General features: G+C 34.3%; 1 protein-coding gene across 4 annotated transcripts in view; it reads right to left on the bottom strand.

The window, feature by feature from the left end:
• DST (dystonin) overlaps positions 1-18973 on the bottom strand; it is a 496305-nt gene that overhangs the window by 35366 nt on the left and 441966 nt on the right. For all 4 annotated transcript variants that reach the window (XM_011960180.1, XM_011960181.1, XM_011960182.1 and 1 more), the window contains 11 exons: positions 16977-17180; positions 15429-15660; positions 14312-14538; positions 12446-12568; positions 12222-12323; positions 9780-9881; positions 7298-7471; positions 6863-7018; positions 3628-3825; positions 3151-3279; positions 243-413 (listed from right to left, as the gene is read on the bottom strand). In XM_011960180.1, the coding sequence (XP_011815570.1) occupies positions 243-413; positions 3151-3279; positions 3628-3825; positions 6863-7018; positions 7298-7471; positions 9780-9881; positions 12222-12323; positions 12446-12568; positions 14312-14538; positions 15429-15660; positions 16977-17180 (1818 nt within the window). The remainder of the gene's footprint in view (positions 1-242; positions 414-3150; positions 3280-3627; positions 3826-6862; positions 7019-7297; positions 7472-9779; positions 9882-12221; positions 12324-12445; positions 12569-14311; positions 14539-15428; positions 15661-16976; positions 17181-18973) is intronic.

The raw sequence follows: 18973 nt of genomic DNA, 5'->3' as shown, positions 1-18973 counted from the left end.
AGTAACGTTCGATCTATATCTTTATCTGTTTTTGAATATATCCCCCTTTAAATCTGTTCTCATGTTAAAATAGAATATTATTTTCAACTAACCCCATGAAATCTCCGAATATATACAAAAAAAATGTTTAAACATGAATTGCTGAAAGTTCTACTCCTGATAGCTCTACTCAGAAATAAGGCAACGTCCAAGAAATGGAAAAACTAAAACACTGATTCCATTATATTAATCAAAGCACATACTTTCCTTTCATTGAGTTTGGTTTCCACCGATTCCCATTTTTCTTTCAAGTTATTTATGTCTTGGTCAATATTTGTCTCTGCAGATTTTGGGCATCTTGCAAGCATCTGCTGGCCTTTCTGCATCAGACTCTTATATGTTTCTTCTTTAGCTTCAAAGGCAGCACAGACTTCCTAAATTGGGATACCCTCAAGTTATATCACTTTAAGAAAGTAAAATTTAAGAGTTCTATTTTTCTAGGTCATTAGTCCCAAGCCCCTCATCATATATTCATCTCTCAGAGCAACCCTGACGCACCTACATTTTTCACTACATTGAAACAACAACTAAACCTACAGTCATACCCTGTCTACTGAGAAATCTCAAAAATGGTGTTATCTTTATCAGCCCATTCTCGCATACTAAGATTTGAAGCAGTAGTTTAGATGCTGTCAAGAAAGCTTTCACTGTAAAGTAGTTAGTTAGTTCTGTGACTTTGGGCAAGTAATTTCACCTCTCTGAGCCTCAATTCCTTCCTCTGTAAAATGAGAGGCTCCCATAGATCCCTCCTTGTACTATGATACAATGAATGTAGTATTTCATTGGTATAATTTAATTCTGCACTCAGAAAACATGCAATGGACAGAAAGTAAATATATAAATAAGTAATATATTTAAGTTGATTATTCAGACTCTGGAATTATAAGAATCAAACTTGTGGTACTATGAATATTATTCTCATTTAGAACATTTCTAAAGCTTCTAACTAGAATGTTGTGTGTATCTTCTATACAGGACATAAAATATTGCTTAAACAAATTCAAACTTTAAGACCAACAAAACAACAGTTACTTCTCATTTAAAACATTAAGACCAGTTCTATTCTACTTATTTAACTATAATGTGGGTTAAATCATAGTTCTCACTGGAAGATTATATATTTCTCACTTACATTTCCAACTTTATAAGTTTTAAAACCTGAGATATAACTCATACAATATAAAATTCACTATTATAAGTACACAATTCACTGTTTTTAAAATTATATTCACGAGGTTTTGTGATTACCACTAACTCCAGAACATTTTCATCACCTCAAAAATTTATTTCTTAAGCTTTAAAAAAAAGCCCTATCTATATGTATTTACAATATCACCTACTAAAACCTTTAAATCCTAAAGCAAAACTTTCAGATATAGCTAAAAACTGAGGAAACTAATATTGTAAATTTTGTACTTTTCTTCATTTCTAGCATAACAAAATCAAAAGAACTTTATTGAAATGATATTACAAATATCAACAACTCTTCAGAATGCTTTAAATCACAAATCTAAACTTATTTAAACAGATTTCTATAATTTACTATATAGGGTTACAAAAGATTCATTGTAAATACCCCACCCAAACTCAGTTAGCTGAAATGGAATATTTTTCTAAAAGTAAAGTATTCTAAAAAGTTCTTTGCTTTCAAGTTCTTCTACTCTTCTAAACTAACATTTTTAAAAATATTTATATTATTAGAAAATAATCCCAAGCATCTATCTGTTCATGAGTTCATTAAATTTATAATTAATGGACACTGTCAAAGCTGTGCAAGTACTTTCCAGGAAAGTAAGGAGCTATCTGGAAGTCTCTCAGGTTTTTTTAAAAAGGAAGATAAGCACTTACAAGTTATTTAGTCTATTACCTTTCCAGTGAAACAAATAGGTCTCCTGTGGCACTAAAAACCAATAACGACAACAACAAAAACCACACACATAACTTTCAAAAACAATAACTATACCATAAAGACTTCTAGAAAATTGTATACCAAATTAGTAGGACTTACACTACTGATGGTGATTGTGAAATAAATGTGATGCTACCTATTGTCATAGTCTGTTTTATTTCTTTACAACATCTACAAGATGGTTACTTCCTCTTCAAATCACCAAATTCAAAATTATTTCCAAATAAGTGCAGTTTTATTGAGATCTTACAACAATATGATATCTCTATTAAAGAGTGTATATATTGATGTACACTGATTCATTTCTTTTGCCAAATTTCTAAGTACTTCTCCTTTTATCTCCCAAGATAATAATCATCAGTATTTGAATATTTTTTAAAATTTCTGATGTAAATTCACAAATGTAAAAATTAGGGGACTCTTTCAAAATCTGAAACACTGTTTCCTCTCAGAACTTCTAGTGCTGAATTATAATGGAATATGAATTTAAAATGTCAATAAATCCAACGTAGCCTAAATTTAATTTGTCAGTGCCTATCTTATGAAAGAAAGCCCATATTTCAAGTCTCATCATTTTTTCCTCATCCTTCTTAGGAGCCAACTGTGTCACATGACCTAGGTAGGAACAGCCCACAGGTACAATACTCCAGACTGGACAATTAAAACAGAAGCCTCCTCTTCGTGTCTGTATTTGTTGTAAGTATGAAGTGGAAGATAAAGCTCTATCACCATTAAAACAAACAGGGAAGTTTTCTTTTTTTTTAACAGAACAAGAGTATATTTTCCAACCTTCCATGAAACCAAATGAGACAATCATATTTATAACAATAATTTTAAGTCATTCTGATTATTTTGGAGGTTTTTGTTTACATTTCAATGCACAATAATTTTATAATTTACACTGTGTTATAGTACTACCCATACAAGCTTATCATTTTGTGGGGGAAGGTTTGTGTCTAAAAAGTGTCTAGAATTCTAAAACCTCTTTTCATATACTGACACTAACCTTTGAAATAAAGAATAGGTTCTGACTTTAAATTTTTAATCAATAAATGGTGTGTTTCTAGCATGTATACAGTGATTTCTGCCATAAACTCTATATCCTTTAAAGCCTTCTCCCATGATTTATGTATCGCCAGGGCCCATATAAAATGGTCAGTTTGTTATTCTGAGGCTAAAGCTGTAGGAAGTATGTTGCTTACCATATGGACATTAAGCTGCTCCTTGGCTGTTTCCGGTAAACCTCCCAGCGGTTTAGATGCCAACAGATGACGCTCCGTGTCAGTCAGCCACTGCTGCAAATCCTCGATTTCGCCATGGAACCCTTTGGCCTGAAGTAACAGGGAGTTTTAAGTTGGGGCCATAAACGCTGTCAGTTTCAAGCAGGAAATAAGCTTCAAACAATCCTAGCCTGCTAAGCCTCTCTATGCATTCTTAAGAACAGCCAGGTACCATTAGAGTTGCCTTTCTTCATAAGAAGAGCTCTAGTAGATAAGAGTATTATGCTAAGAACTAGAAAGCTGCGTTCTCTTCTGCTGTTCTGTTCTTTATTTCACTTATTTTTACTCCTCTCCTTAAGGTATAAAAATTAAACAGGACTCTGTGAACTAATAAAAGAATTCCATGCTATTTTGGTCTTGAATGCTATAGAAACTTTCACAATTTATTATCTTACTCACCTGGCGCAAGGCACCATCCAGCTGCTGCTTCCTTTGTTCAGTTTTTTCCAAAACATTTTGCCAGCGTTGATTTAAAACCTGTAGCTTGTTCTGAAGGTTGCTTGCTTCTTCTCCCGCACTTGATTCAATTAGATCATTTCCTGCTTTATTGACGGCTTCCACTGTGGACTGATGGGCTAATACATCATTTTGCAGCACCTGAAAATATTAAGATAACACCATGTTTGCTAGTTTGTAACACGTTAATATTAGCTTTAATACAACTGTTTTCCCTTCTGGTTATGAAACATCCTGAAGAAAAAAACATTATATGTGTAGAATTTTAATTTTTTTTAAGAGATAGGGTCTTACTCTGTCGCCCAGACTTCAGTACAGTGGTTCTATTACAGCTCACTGCAACCTCAACACTTGGGCTCAAGCAATTGTCCCATCTCAGCCTCTCAAGTAGCTGGGACTACAGGCACACACTAGCATGGTTGGCTAATTTTGTTTTGTTTTTTATATAGATATGGTCTCACTATGTTGCCCTGGCTGGCTAATATTAAGTTTTTAAATGATGAACTTCCTTTCCTTTAAATTTGCAATCTTCGTGGATATACCTTTATTCTATCAATGTCCCCTGAAATGACTGTGTGAGAACACTTTGCTAGTTATTCCCACTAGAATGACTTGGCAATTGATGACACTAAATATCTAGAGATTATAACAGGGGTTCTAAAATTTCTCACTTGGTTCAAGCTAATTTTAGTCTAATTCTCATGTCAAGTAACCAAAATATATTTTTACTCCTACATATTCACTTTCAAATATAAAATTATCATGTCTAAGGTATACAGTACCACATTTCACAATTAGCATTCTGAAAGAGAAAAAAAAATTCTAGAATATTCCTTTACTTTCTCTCATTGGAGGGGTCCTGGAATTGACTGCTAAGTTGAAATATTGGAAGGCCCTAAAACTGACACTCTATATCAGAGATACTTAAACCCAGCATTCCAAAATTCAGTTGTTCTTTAAGTAGAAAACATATATAATGAAATGCTTACTACAGAATACCGCAAATAATGCCTTCCTTTTATAAAGTGGAAATATGTGAATAGGTTAATAATGCTTAAATGCACTAAAATGGGGGAACTTAGGTTGCAGAAAGCAACCCTAAGGTTAAAAAAAATCAATTTCTTTTACTGAATGATTATAGCCTTAGTAATATTAATAGTTTCATTTCAAGGAGGCTACACTTACATTTTTGGAAAGCAGAAGAAACCTCCCTCTAATGTTGGTAAAAGTGGATCCTACCCTGTATGCATTGACTCAGGGTTGGCAATACTAAAGAAAAAGAACATCATCTCCCATCGTATGTAACACATCACACATCTGGAAGGAAATTCAGACCAGGGAGGATTTTCAGTGAATATCAGTAACCCTCTGATATCACTGTGTCTCTGATTGTTTTCATTCATATTCTGAGGCATCTGGTTAGGGAGTGTTTTTCAAAGGCTATAAAACCAACTGAGTAAGAAGTTATCTTTATAGAAAGCATTCACTTTGGTGTGTTAAGAGTAGGATCACTCTGAAAATCAAAAAGTTAAATGTTTTCATGGCCAAAATATAAAAGAGAATTCTATAAAATTCATTCTTCTGAATGGTCTGAGTCCTGCTACAAAGTCAGAGCTTAGGAGTAGGAGAAGAAAGCAGGAAAGGAACAGAAACATTTGTCCCTTCCTCCAGTAATTCTGCTGGGAATTTTATGTCCTCTAATTTTGATCTTTGAGGAATGCAAAGAAAAGAGAAAAGGAAAGAGAAGGAGCCATTTCAAAGTACTTAAAAAGAGACAAACAGAAGTAAGATGTCTTCACCTATCCTGAACCAAAATAACTGGATCAGGGTGCCTCATTTTTCCATCTCTACCTTATTATACAAAGTTCCTATCCTAATGTATATTAGTTTTAAGACAATCAATAGGTTTATAAAAATGTAAATGCAGCTATAAACTCACACCATGAGAATAAACATATTTTGTTGCTAGGCAGTTGGTCTCACCAGTCATTATGGCTCTAAGCAAATGTATAATGTAGACATTAAATAATGAAACAAGCTTCTACGTCAACTTTAAGTATGCAAAATAAATCCAAATTGTTTAATCAAATATGGCTGGGCAATGACTACCAATGTAGACAGACAAGGTAAGAGAAAAATAAAATTTTAAACAAGGAAACGATTACTGTGGGGAAGTATGAAAGAAGGAGAACAAAAGCAAGAATAGTCAAAAACTGTACAGCATAAAGTGCTACAAACCCACCTTTTTAAAAAATGTTAATCAATATGTAAAACAATCAGACATTTCCTATTTGATAATCATGGAAAATTTATTTTAGTTTAGGATTTAGGACTCTGAAGATACCACTATTAATGTGAATGTCAAAGTCTATGAAAGATTGTTGAATGCCAGAATAAACTCTACTGTGCATAATCTTTTATTCATTAAGTCTAGTGACTGAAGGGATAGGGAATGATCTATTAAGAAGTGTCACAAAGGTGACAACAATACAAGATTGCTTTGCATGTATCTCTTAAGACAAAAATTTTTCAACTTACTAGCTTTAAATCAAGTACAGGACACCTAACAACTTTTTAAAACATAATAAATATTTTTAAAAATTCAGAAAGAAAAGGAGTAAGATACAAAAATCCAAAGACAAGAGTGCCATGGAGACAAAGGGATAAGCCCCAACATAATAAAAGATATACAGACAGATAAAAATACGTCAGAAATGACAAGCTACAAATGAAAGAGACATGGAAATATGGATGCCCAGAGTGAAAATATACATAAAACCTGCAGTAGGACATTTTCAGCCTATGATATTTTAGGCTATCCCTAACAACTTTAAAAAATAGGTGACATTATCACAATGACAGGTATAATTAAGGATTTAAACCTTTAGTGTTTGCCATGCAGCCCTAATAAACTTTAGCACAAATTGCTCATCCTTATTTTGTTAGATAATAATTGCCTTGAATAAGAAAAATATTTTGAACACGATATTTTAAGAAAAATATTTTGACTATAATGTTTTAAGTTTTAAGTAGTTAACCTTTAGTTATAAATGTCAAATATGAACTTGTGTCAAAACCATAAACTTGAAACATGAATAAAGAAGAAATATATCCGAGAAATCTGATGACACTAGAAATGGACAGAGAAGAAACATAATTTGCATTAACAGCTACATACATGATGCTTGGCAAGTTCAATTTCAATGGCTTTAGGGTCTCCTCCAACAGGTTTCTGCTCACTTAACAAGCCCTCGGTGTGTGTCAGCCACGTCAGGAGCTCATCCAGGGCATGCTGAAACTGACCCAATGCTAACAGAGCACCCTCCAGTTTATGCTACAGAAAAAGTGGGAAGAAAATCCATTTGTAAATTTGATATTATGAATGACATGTCCATAAAACAAGGGCAAAAAATAATTGTTTCATGCTGCATAAGCCCATAAACACATCCAATGAAGCCTAATCATCATACCCTTCTGTTTTAAGTTTGACACTCCTCATGGTTATAAAAGAATACATGAGAAGCAGAATTCTAATTTTATCTTTAATAAGTATTTTACATTAATATCTGAAATTGAAAATGTATAATTTCTTAAGAAAAGTCTTGATATTTACCTGTCTGTTGATGATTCTCTCCTCCAGGCTATCCCATATCAATTTCAGTTCCATTAATGGGTCTTGAACAGTGTGTTTGTCACTCTCTTCTGTCACTTTCTTTAGCAAAAGCTCTGCTTGATGGTTCAGTCTTTCCATTTCTATCTGCTGTTGATAGGCCTCAGACTTAAATTGCTATATTAAAAGACATATACAAAGAAAATATTGTTAAAAATCACTAACTCCAAACAAAAAAATCTATTGGTTATATCATTATTCTAATTCACACTACTTACTGAGAAGAGGTGACGCAAAGTAAAAATCTCACATGAGGCTTACCAATGGAAGAATTGTAGACGAAAAAATAAGGAAAATATTTTCTCTTTATTCAGTATTTTTGGATGGATACATGTTTCTATTTATAATTTTGACATTTCATTTCATTTTATTCTCTACAATAAAAAACTAAATTTCAAGGCTGAACTTATTCCAATATCTTGTATGTATTTGAAAAATGAATTTTAAAATTATAGAAAGAAAAAGAAATATATGTTGACACATATGAAAGCCAAAAAAGTCTTAAGAAACTCAAATTAGTATTTCCTGCTCTGAAACATACACACATCTTATATCCCCTGATAATTTTATGTTTTCTGTAGCTGTGCTGTGTTTATTAATATTCCTATGCCTCACCCACTGCTGATACAGAATGTTATTCTCTATTCTACTTTCTAAGTCACTGACATAGTTAAAAATCTTGGCTTTGTCGACCAACAGGTTAGCAAACAATTGCTTGTAATAGGTAACTGTCCTTTCATAAAATATTTCTTTTAATATGTAATAGTAAAAAATTCACGGCTAGCAGTCCCTTAACTTTGTTCAAAAATACATGAACAATAATTTGAAAATAATAACAAAGGTATAGTGTGCACTTGGTATGTTCAAGTTACTTTCAACCAACTTATTGAGGAAATAATTTTATCCTTAATGTAAGCTAAAGACATAGGAATAAGACCAGTTAGTAAGACCAGGAAGACCACTGAGTTCACATGCCCTAAGTGGATGAACTAGGACCTACACTCGGATAACCTCATTTCAGAGTGAGCACTTCTAACCAGGCTGCTGTATAAAAACCACTGAGCTATATGCAAATATCCAAAATAAATTATCCACACCCATAACTGTACATAAAATATATCATATATTTGCCACATAAGCAGATTAAAGTAAAAAAAAATCTCAATTTAGTGATAACGATAAAATTCTCAAAAAGAAAATTTGTTTCTACATGAAATATTCTATGTCACACTTAGATGTGAAAATGCTACAATTTTAAAGCCAGATAATATTTCACATAAAATCTAGCAAAGTTCATTGCAAACAGTGTGATGTCTCTGCATATGGAGAGCTAAAATTGGGAGGGAAATAGCTGATCCCATTTTGATAGATGATTATTGGTACAGAGGAATTCAAAGAGGAAACAGTTCTGCCATTTTCACATCTGCAGATCAAGAATTACAAAAGCAAAAATTACAGAGAACAGCTATGGAAAACAACAAACATTTATAAATCAATCATTTTGGGAAACATTCTTATATCATGGATGTGTTTTTAATTTGTTAGACTAAACGAATTACTCAGAACACTCTAAAGAAAATAAAAATGTTGGGTTAATGGGTATAAAATAAAGAAAGAATGAATAACACCTTGCATTTGCTAGCACGCCAAGGTCATTATAGTCAAAAATAATTTTTGTACAATTAAAAATAACTAAAAGAGTATAACTGGATTATTTGTAACAAAAAGGATAAATGTTTGAGGTGATGGGTACCTCCATTTTCCCTGATTTAGTTATTATATATTGCATGCCTGTATCAAAATATGTCATGTAATCCATAGATATATAACCCCTACTATGTACCCACGAAAATTAAAAATTAAAATAAAAAATATGTATCAGGAAAAGAAAAATGATGCTGTGGTGTATTGACAACATACTAGTGTAGTGACAACAATATACTACTGAATAAATAAGTTAAACAAGTTATAAAAATCCTTACAGTATTATCTAAATACATCTCTCTCTCTACCTATACACACACACACACACACACACACACACACACACACACACACACCATGTCCCTAACATGAAGATATCAGAAAGGCTATAAATCAAATCTAAGAAAGGTAATCTCTAGGTACATAACATTTTGGGTGACTTCAAATATTTGTTTTTTTCCTTTTTATTTGTATTTTCTGATTTTTCTATATGAACAGTTATTAATTTACTATAAAAGGAAAACTATTAATAGTATTTTCTTTATTTAAAGAGCACTTATATATATATTGCTTAGTATGTGAAAGCACTATGTACATTAAACTAGCTTTATAATTAAGCTGTCATACTTACATTGGGTAAAATAAATTGATGTAAAAAATTACGTGAATCAAGAACTTAAAATTGCAAGGAAGTCTTTGATAAATTAGCTCCCACACATACCTTTAGCTCTTCAATCTGCTGCTTGACAGTTTCAAGATCTGTTCCGATTGGAGACATTGAAGCTAATTTACCACCTGCAATATCCACCCAGTCAAATACTGCCTGAAAGACACATTAGTCCACGTGTTGTTACAACAGTACATTTGAAATTGCTACAGTATTTCAAGTACTACAGAAAAATACAATCATAAATCTAAAAGATATTATGGAATGAGACTATTTTATAAAAAATTAACATGGTTCACCTAAATTAGTAAAAGCAGTAATATACCAAAATGGTTGTACCAAATATGAAATAGATACATACAAGTTTGCAAAAGAAATTGTTTATTCAATAGATTCTTGAAATATTATGACCTTCTAAAAAAATTCATTTGAAAACATTTATAGAAATCCAATCACATAAAATTCTTCACTATGTGTGCTTAAAAGGCAGCTTGTATAAATACACTGAAAGAAAAAGATTCAAATCTATTTGTTCATTCAAATAAGAAATTACTGTTTAGAACTTAAGCAAAATATTTGACTCAAACCCTTAAATATTATTTAGATTAGCATTAAAATCCTGCACATATAAGTTATTAGTATTAAGATCATTATTCTGAAGTATAACAGGTCTCAGACTCTCCTGTTTTTCTTATTTATTTAGGTAATAAAAATAGTCTAAAAAGGCTCAAGTCACTTTTTTTTAGGTAATGAATACAAAATAAAAGCATTTTGCCATTACTCTGTCACCCAAGCTGGAGTGCACTGGCACAATCAAATAGCTCACTGTAACCTCAAACTCCTGTGCTTAAGCAATCCTCCTATGTCAGCCTTCCAAGTAGCTCAGACTATAGGCACGTGCCACCACGGCTAGCTAATTAAAAAAAAAAAAAAAATGGTAGATGGGGTACTTCAGCTCTTGTTTTGACAGGACTTTGCTATCTTTCCCAGGCTGGTCTTGAATTCCTGGCCTCAAGTGATCCTCCCACCACAGCCTCCCAAAGCACTGGGATATTTTGCATTTTAATGAAGTTTCCAAACCATATAGGAGGGTGATAAATCTTGGATTTTTAAATTATCATTAGCCAACCCTGACTAAGTACTTAAGCAGCAACCTGGGAAATAAAACATATTTTACTTTACAATCAAATCTTGAAAATTAGCTTCCAGAGCTTTGACATCTAGCTACAGCTAGCTGAGCTGCAGCTACTTAATAAATCAATCGGCCCTTTGCTAGCACAGGTGATGCTACTAACACATGATTGACAGGACTTACGACGGGCCTTGTTTTTCTAGTAGTGATAATGAGACTGTACAAGCCATGGTGGCTTGCCTGTGATCCCCTAAATGGTTGCATGTGGTGGCACTGCCACCTCTAGCCATGGAAGAGATCACAACTCAATGATTTAACAATGACCTAGCCTCACAGACAGGCTGGAACCCGAATTAGTTACTTGTCATTGATACCTAAGAGTAAATTATCACTTAGGTTACAAAAAAAAAAAGAAGAGGGAGGGAGAATTATAATAAAGTATTATGTTATTTGTAGTAAAATTTTTCATATATTTCCCAAGTTCAAAAAACTTCTCAGCTGGCATAAAGCCTAGCTGTGACATTTATTTTTACAAATATAGAAATGGAATGGCATAATGAAAAAGGAAAAGATGTTCTCATCTGGGCTTTAAAAATAATATTCACTTAGTGTTATGGAAATACTTAAGCTTTTTCCATATGGTAAGAAGGATGAAAGATTAAACTCCTGCCAGCCTGTTAGGAAATGGAGCAAGGTTAAGGGAGGTAGGGAGAGAAATATACCCGAGTTGGACTCAACTGACAGGAGAATTTTTAATATTAAAAAAAACCTTTTAAATGGTTAATGAACTGAATGAAAACCCTTAAGTGAAAAACAACTATTAAAACAAATTATATACATGGAAAAGAAGAAAACAGTTTTTACACACCGGATTATGACCTAACAGAAATCTATTTTTGTACATGGAGAACATTGGCTTCAAATCAAATTTCTTTACTTCTGACTTTAGTTAAACTTGGTGATATTTTTAGATAGTGTTTACTCCTTTCATCTTATTCCACTCAGAACAGAATTCAGATTTAGTTCCATTTCACTGTCTGGTGCTGAGCCATTTATAAAAAATACTGTGTGGGAACATTTACTTTCACTTAAAAAAATCAAAATATTTCTTTTCAAAGTAAATTTCACTGAATGTGTATACAGAAATGTGTTTAGATGTGTATATAAATCTACACATATCCGAAAGGTCAGAAATATCTTCTAAAAGACAAAACATGAACTGAGATACACAGGCAACTGCAGGAATAATTTGCCCACAACTGCATATGCACTGGCAGGTCTTGAGGTGGTGCCAATATGTACACATCAATTATTATGAGTCCTCCTTCCAGCTAAGACCAGCACATACACTGTACTCCCCTTACCTGCAGTCCATCCTGGTACTGAACAGCAGCCTGCATTGCCTCCTCAAGTTTGTCAATCCGGTCTTTCCAAGCTTTATTTAGAGAATCCCATGCTGAATTTAACTACAAGATGTATGTTAGAACTCTTTTAGTGCCATAGTTTAAATTTTCAACTACTTTTAACAAAATATTTTAGTTAACTAAAAACTTTTTAAAAGCCATTCTCATAAGTAAGCCAGTTGTACCTCATCTATACTCTTCTTGACAATGGGTTTATCAGGCTCCCCACATGCCGCAATGAGTTCAGAACCCAGGTTAATAACTATATCCAGCTCCTCCTGTAGTCCATCTATTTCTTCCCTTATGGCCTAGAATAAGAAAATGACAGCCTTTGAATTTTAAGCAAAACCACATCAAAACTTTACAAAGTACACAATATTAATGGTAGTTATTTTTAGAAGGTGGCATTCTAATCGTTTTTCTTTCTTTCTTTCTGTTTTCTAAGTTTCTGCAATAAATTTTTTCAACAAGAAATATTTTAAAAGAAAAACAGCACCCTTTTAGTAACAAATGCCAAATGTTTATTACAAAGATAATATTTAAGAAATGATAAATAAGAAATACCTTAACAGATACCAAAACAAATTTTTTAAAATATCAACAATACTGCAAGGCTTAGGAAGACATTTTAGTTTCCAAACAATACACATTAAAATAGACAAGTAAAATATGAATTCAAAAACTATACAAATTAATATATCTGTTAGTAGATACAGAATAATCTAGTTATGGATTTACATTTTATGTCATTACCCTAGATAGGACTAGGTAAGACCTGTAAGGTACAAAAATATCACAACAGAAAGGCAGTATCCTACTTTTGCTTTCATCTTCTTGGTTAAATATATTCATTCATTCAACAAACACTGAATAACCATAAACCAAGCCCTAAACCAGGCACTGGGGATACAAAGAAAAACAGATATGGCTATTCCCCTCAAGGGAATAGCAGGAAAGACAGAGGCATAAGCAACAGTAAATCATACTATCTGCAGAGTCCTTTGCATGAAGAAAGCATTATGGGAACACAGGTGCACTAACTCTGCTAAGTATACAAGAAAAGGTTTTATATGGGGGTAATAATCCAACTGAACCTTGAGTGGGCTTTGCCAGAAGAGTGGCAGGAAGGATATTCTAGAGTGAGGAAATAAGATGTGCAAATGCACTGACACTAGAAAGAGCAAAACAGTTTGTTTGGGGAAACGTCCTTTCTAATCAGTAGCAGGGAGGGAGCTCGGTAAAGGAGCAAGAGAAAAACATAATTTTGGAAACATAGGCACGAACTAGGCTGGGATGCAAAAAGCTGCATGCCCTGCTCTAGGGAGTTTGAGCTTTATCCAGAAGGCAGGGGATGCCTCTCAGTGGGTTTAGGTAGCAACAGAGTAAGAGCAGATCTAGAGGGAAGACTGGCGGCAAGCTGGGAGGCCTAGCAAGGAAAGACTGTCTGCACTTTGGATTACTTTGGAAGCTAAAAAGAAAGAGAGAGATAATGAGACCCTGAAATAAGGCAAAAACAGTGACGATAAAGAGAAATTTTTTGTTGTTGTTTTGTGGATTTTTTTGGTTTGTTTTCTGAGACAGGGTCTCACTCTGTTGATCAGGCTAGAGTACGGTGGCACGATCTTCGCTCACTGCAACCTCCACCTACCAGGTTCAAGTGATTCTCATGCTTCACTCTCTAAGTAGCTGGTACTACAGGTGTGCACCACCATGCTTGACTGATTTTTGTACTTGTAGTAGAGACAGGGTTTTGTCATGTTGGCCAAGCTGGTCTCGAACTCCTGGCCTCAAGTGATCCTCCCACCTTGGCCTCCCAAAGTCCTGGGATTACAGGCATGAGACACCATGCATGGCCTGAGAAATCGTTTTAAACATACAATCTCAAAGCGAAATTTGTGGGTATACTGTATCTCCTACTGTATCATTGTACATTCCACTTTCAGAACCACATATAAATGTTAACAGAGTAACGCCTAATATTTACCCAAGGAATATGGATTTCATTATGCCACAACTTATTTTTCTAACTTTAAATGAGATTTTCTGCTTACCTCTGCTGCTTCTTGCTGTTGTTTTACCACTGAAGGATCAATTCCAGGATCTTCTAGGTCCCGGATGAAATCTTGAGTATCTTTAATGGTAACTACCAATGACATGTGATCACACCAGAACTTTTCTGCTAGCTCCATCACATCCAGTAGTTTGGCTTCCCTTTCTTCCACCAGTGTGTGTATGTTCTCCCAGATGAAAACCATTTGGTCAAGTTTATCCTGAACAGCTATGAAGCAAAACAATATCCACAAGGCGACTGGTTAGCCCCATGGAACCAACAAAGCAGAATGTTACAGTTCACACAGAAAGTAGTGATCCAATTTGCTAAATATCTAAAACTGGACCAAGTTTTGAATGATCCCAGTCCAGTGGATATCAGTAGGTCCAAGAGTCTATGCCATAACACAGTATCTCTGGGTCTCCTATTCTTACCAAACCAAGGTTCTTCCTGACAAAAGTGAGCTCAGAGTAGAACCAAATTTATCAAGTTTCAAGTTCATTAAGGCTGTCCTTAATCCCAAAGGGAGTGAAATAATCACCTAGGTACACTTTTATGCTCTCCAAATCAATAGTAAAATTGTCTGTTCAGTCCCAGGAATGTAACAATGTATGGTATGTATTTTTAGCTTGCTTCTAGAGTACTCTCATTGTGAATTTCCACTACACACACGCTCTCCCTTTTGACCCTCAGCTCATATCTCAAAGATGGCGGGCTGTGGTAGTGGTTCTCATTTTTGCGGCTATGTGACGCAGGATGCATGCTATGTAAGGTAGTAAAGTCAGTAATGAGGAAAAAACCCCAGATATAGCCTTATTAGCAATATGCTTTAACCTACTGATTTAAAAGGCCTGAGAACACATGGTCTTTGAACATATGGTATTTATACATGGTCTATGTATAATGGCATGCTTTGTATTCAACTGATTAATTTCACAAACACAGGAAGACATTAACAAGGGATTTGCATACACAGCCCTTCAACCCTAAACACATCACATTTGTAATACCTTTTTTAAAATGCAGCATTTTGTTATCCAATTGGACGTTGAGTAAACAGCATAAACATTTAGAATGCTTTAAAAATAAAGTTTGTTTCCCTATTCCAAAAGTATTACCTTTGGCAGATATGTCTTTATCAGTCCCCCCAGATCTAGCGATCATTTCCTCTCCCCTCTGTTTAAGAGTTTCATACAATGGCTGTAGCTTTTCCATGTCTACTGACACATTCTTATTTTCACTGATCTGTTCCTTGATCTTCTCGACCTCTGCAGAGATAGATGGCGGCTGCCTCAGACGCTCCACGATGCGTTCCAGGCTCTCAAGGATCTGATCTATCTTGTCATGGAACTAGGGGCAAAACAAAGAGATCTCTTATGGAAAAAAGATGTGTAATACTAAGTGTGAAATTTAAATGAAGAAACATTTTTTACCATTTAGTGTCAGAATTAAGAATAAATCTTAGCCTCTTTATCAACAGACCCATTCAAAAGTTACATCCACCTGGTACATGAAGACATGCCTAAAATCATGACTTATATGCACTCTCTGTGTCACATGACCTATGTACAACAGACTTAGTTTCTTGTGAATAGTTGAGTGTATACATTAGGAAATGGTGTATGTTAATATGCAATTGGACCAGAATGACATGGCAGCAGCATGTCTTTACCTGTTGCTTCATCCTGTTATCATAATTCAAATTAATTTTAAAAATCAAGTTCAATAAGCTGAGTATTTGTCTATTACAATGGATTGTTTCCTTCATTTTTAATGAACTATTTTGGCATCCTGAAAAGTTACATTATTTAATGTGAAATTCATGGAAAGTTTTGATTAGATTCCAGGGAATTCTTAAGTTATGCATTTCCTGAACTGAAAAATGTTAAAAAAAATTTTAACAAAAAAACCTCCCCAATGTTTTAACTTCTGATATAACAGAAGTTACAAGTTTCAGAAGTTTTTATTTACTTCATGGTTAAATACATAATCAGACACATGAGAGAATTTAAAATTTTTATTTGCAATCATAGACAATTAAAGCTATAAAAACTTGTTCATTCGTATCTATGAATGAACTTTGTTCTATACTATCTCAAAGTTAAGGAATAATCACACAGGACTGTGACACTGGCCTACTCTAACGTGCCATATCTAATAATAAAACCCAAATCTTGAAAACGGAAAATCTTTGGGTATTTCAAAATTCAACTTCTTGAAAAAAGACATTTTCAGAAAAGAAAAAACCATCAATATCCAACTTTATATTCTTTCTCTTTTCATTTAGCCTATCATTCTTTCTTCTCATTGCCTTCTTGAGAGTATTTTATTAATAATTATAACACTTTCCTTTATCTCTCCCAATGGCAAATATTGCATTCTACTCAGGATGGACACTGAATTAAATATTTGGACAATGACGACAACTGCATGTTTCTTAAGTCATTGAAAATTATTTTTATTATATCTATAAGCAGGCAGACAAAAATAAGGAGATAAAGGCTGGATGCAAGCACACATCATCTCTGAGGGACACAGACATCAATACTCAGAGTTAATGTGGTAAAATGATTTTAGTTAAAATTTAATCAGGAGATCCAGGAAAATGTCTTTCTGTGCTCTGTTGTCTGCAAGAACCCAATTCTATTTCTAGTGTAAACAATTACCTGAGTTGATTGAGAAATGGCTTCATCCAGTGCCACAGCTCGCTTTTTGACATCTTCTTTAATTTGACTGTAAAGGGTGTCGGCTGCCACATACTTCTCTTGGATAGAAAAGCCTTCCCCAGGGCTCAATTCCAGTAACTGTGGCCCAGTTTTGTTCATCTTATCTATATGAGGCTTGTGTTCAGCTATTAACTCTCGCAGTTGCTATAACAAACCAAACAGCTTTTGAGTATCTCAGGGTCACACCTCCATATTACAGCTGTCTACACCTGCAATGCATCCAGCTGGCAAGAAACTCTAAACAAACCCCTCCCCATCACAAGGCATTTAACACATGATGGCTCATACAGCTCTTTGCCAGGAAGAGAGGGCCCTGACACAAAGATTAAACAACAGTCTGGTCACACCAAAGCCCCTTTAGGGTACAAAGTTGCTGGTTCAGTGAAATAATGAATCCCAGTTTATTATGCATCTCATACCAAGAACAGCACATTTTGACAAAAGCATTAGCCAAGGGTCGTATTATATAAAAGTATTCTGAACTCACTATGTCCCCAACCTACAGACACCAAGTCATATCTCATGGTGTTCCTTTCTGCACACTCATGATATACACAAAAATAGTAGAAAGAAAAAGAGAGAGAGAGACAAGATGGGGGGCAGGAGGGAGAAGAGAGGGAAGAAAAAAGAATAGAAAGAAGCTCAATAGAAGTTAGATGCAATGCTGAGACAAAAACCTCAAGATAAGGAATGCTAGGGTGATGTAAGCCCACAAGCCATTGCATTTATATATATGGACTGATAGAAAATGAATGAACATGTATTACACTTTATATTTATGTAGGAATCTATTCTACATATATATGATATATAGATATAAATATAAATGAATATTCATTATTTTAAAATATAAAAGGCTGCAAGGGCAATCTATCAATACACAGCTATATACTGAGCATTGTTTGTAAGGCCTATTTCAGGAAAAATGCATGCCATATGAATGTGTTGCACAATTTTGTTAGCTAATCAAGAAATACAATGATATTTATACTAGTGGGTAGCTGTAGAATTCAAGTGGAGCCCCATTCCCTTTAATAGAGAAGATGTGTTGGAAGCCTGAACACAGAATATCTACACTTCATGGATCTCATGGATTTCAATGAGCAGTTTTTCATGGGTCAAAGCCAAAGCCACCCCCACCTGCAGGTTTTTCTGAGGCTGGCCTCTGTGCAACATTGAGGGGGTCCTTCATTGTACTACATTATTGATTAGGTTCCCTCATCAGTAGCTCTTCGTCCTCACCAGAATGTGTATCTCCAAACTCCAGCCCCTCACAAAAGCTTCTCTGGGGAATCTTACTTTCAGGAAAGATAGTCTAGAGATAAGCTACCAATCTCTTCCTGCAAACTCTAATTTCTATCAGTCTCCAGGAAAAATTACCAGGATGGCCACATACCTAGATTTTTATTGAAAGTGTCTGCTAAAAATCAATTTTGACCATTATTTTGAGAACTTGTTGAGGAATTACATCATTAACTATCACCAATGTAATAAAATATTTTGAAGGTTTTCAGAAGACTGCCTCAAAATAGTTTTGGAAATGGCTAAAGATGAATGTGATTTTAAAAGAAGGAAGAGTCTAATGTAGCATGCTGCACATAAGAATGTGGGAGGGCATATTTGCAATCTAGCCCCTGGGTGTTCCAGGCCAAGGTTTTATTTTTTATTTTGCATAATTAGATATCTTCATGCTACTTTACCGAATGGAAGTGGTGATGGTATATCAGCTATAGATAATCTCATGGAAAAGGAAAACTGAAGATGTTACATACGTTCTCCTGTCAATGTTCTTTCATGAATGCTTGGCAAACAAGCTTTCACTCAAGAGTTATCAAGAGACTCAAATATTTCTTGAGTTCCTTTGAGTTTAGGTAGATCTCACCTGTATAGCACCACTATAAGGCAACTTGGCTTGGCAAGTAGTGACAGGAGCCGTG

This window comes from Colobus angolensis, unplaced genomic scaffold (assembly GCF_000951035.1).
Source record: "Colobus angolensis palliatus isolate OR3802 unplaced genomic scaffold, Cang.pa_1.0 Scaffold51, whole genome shotgun sequence".
In the NCBI taxonomy this organism is placed as follows: domain Eukaryota; kingdom Metazoa; phylum Chordata; class Mammalia; order Primates; family Cercopithecidae; genus Colobus; species Colobus angolensis.
The sequence above is the reverse complement of the archived record's forward strand: the minus strand, read 5'-3'. Positions and strand labels throughout refer to the sequence as shown.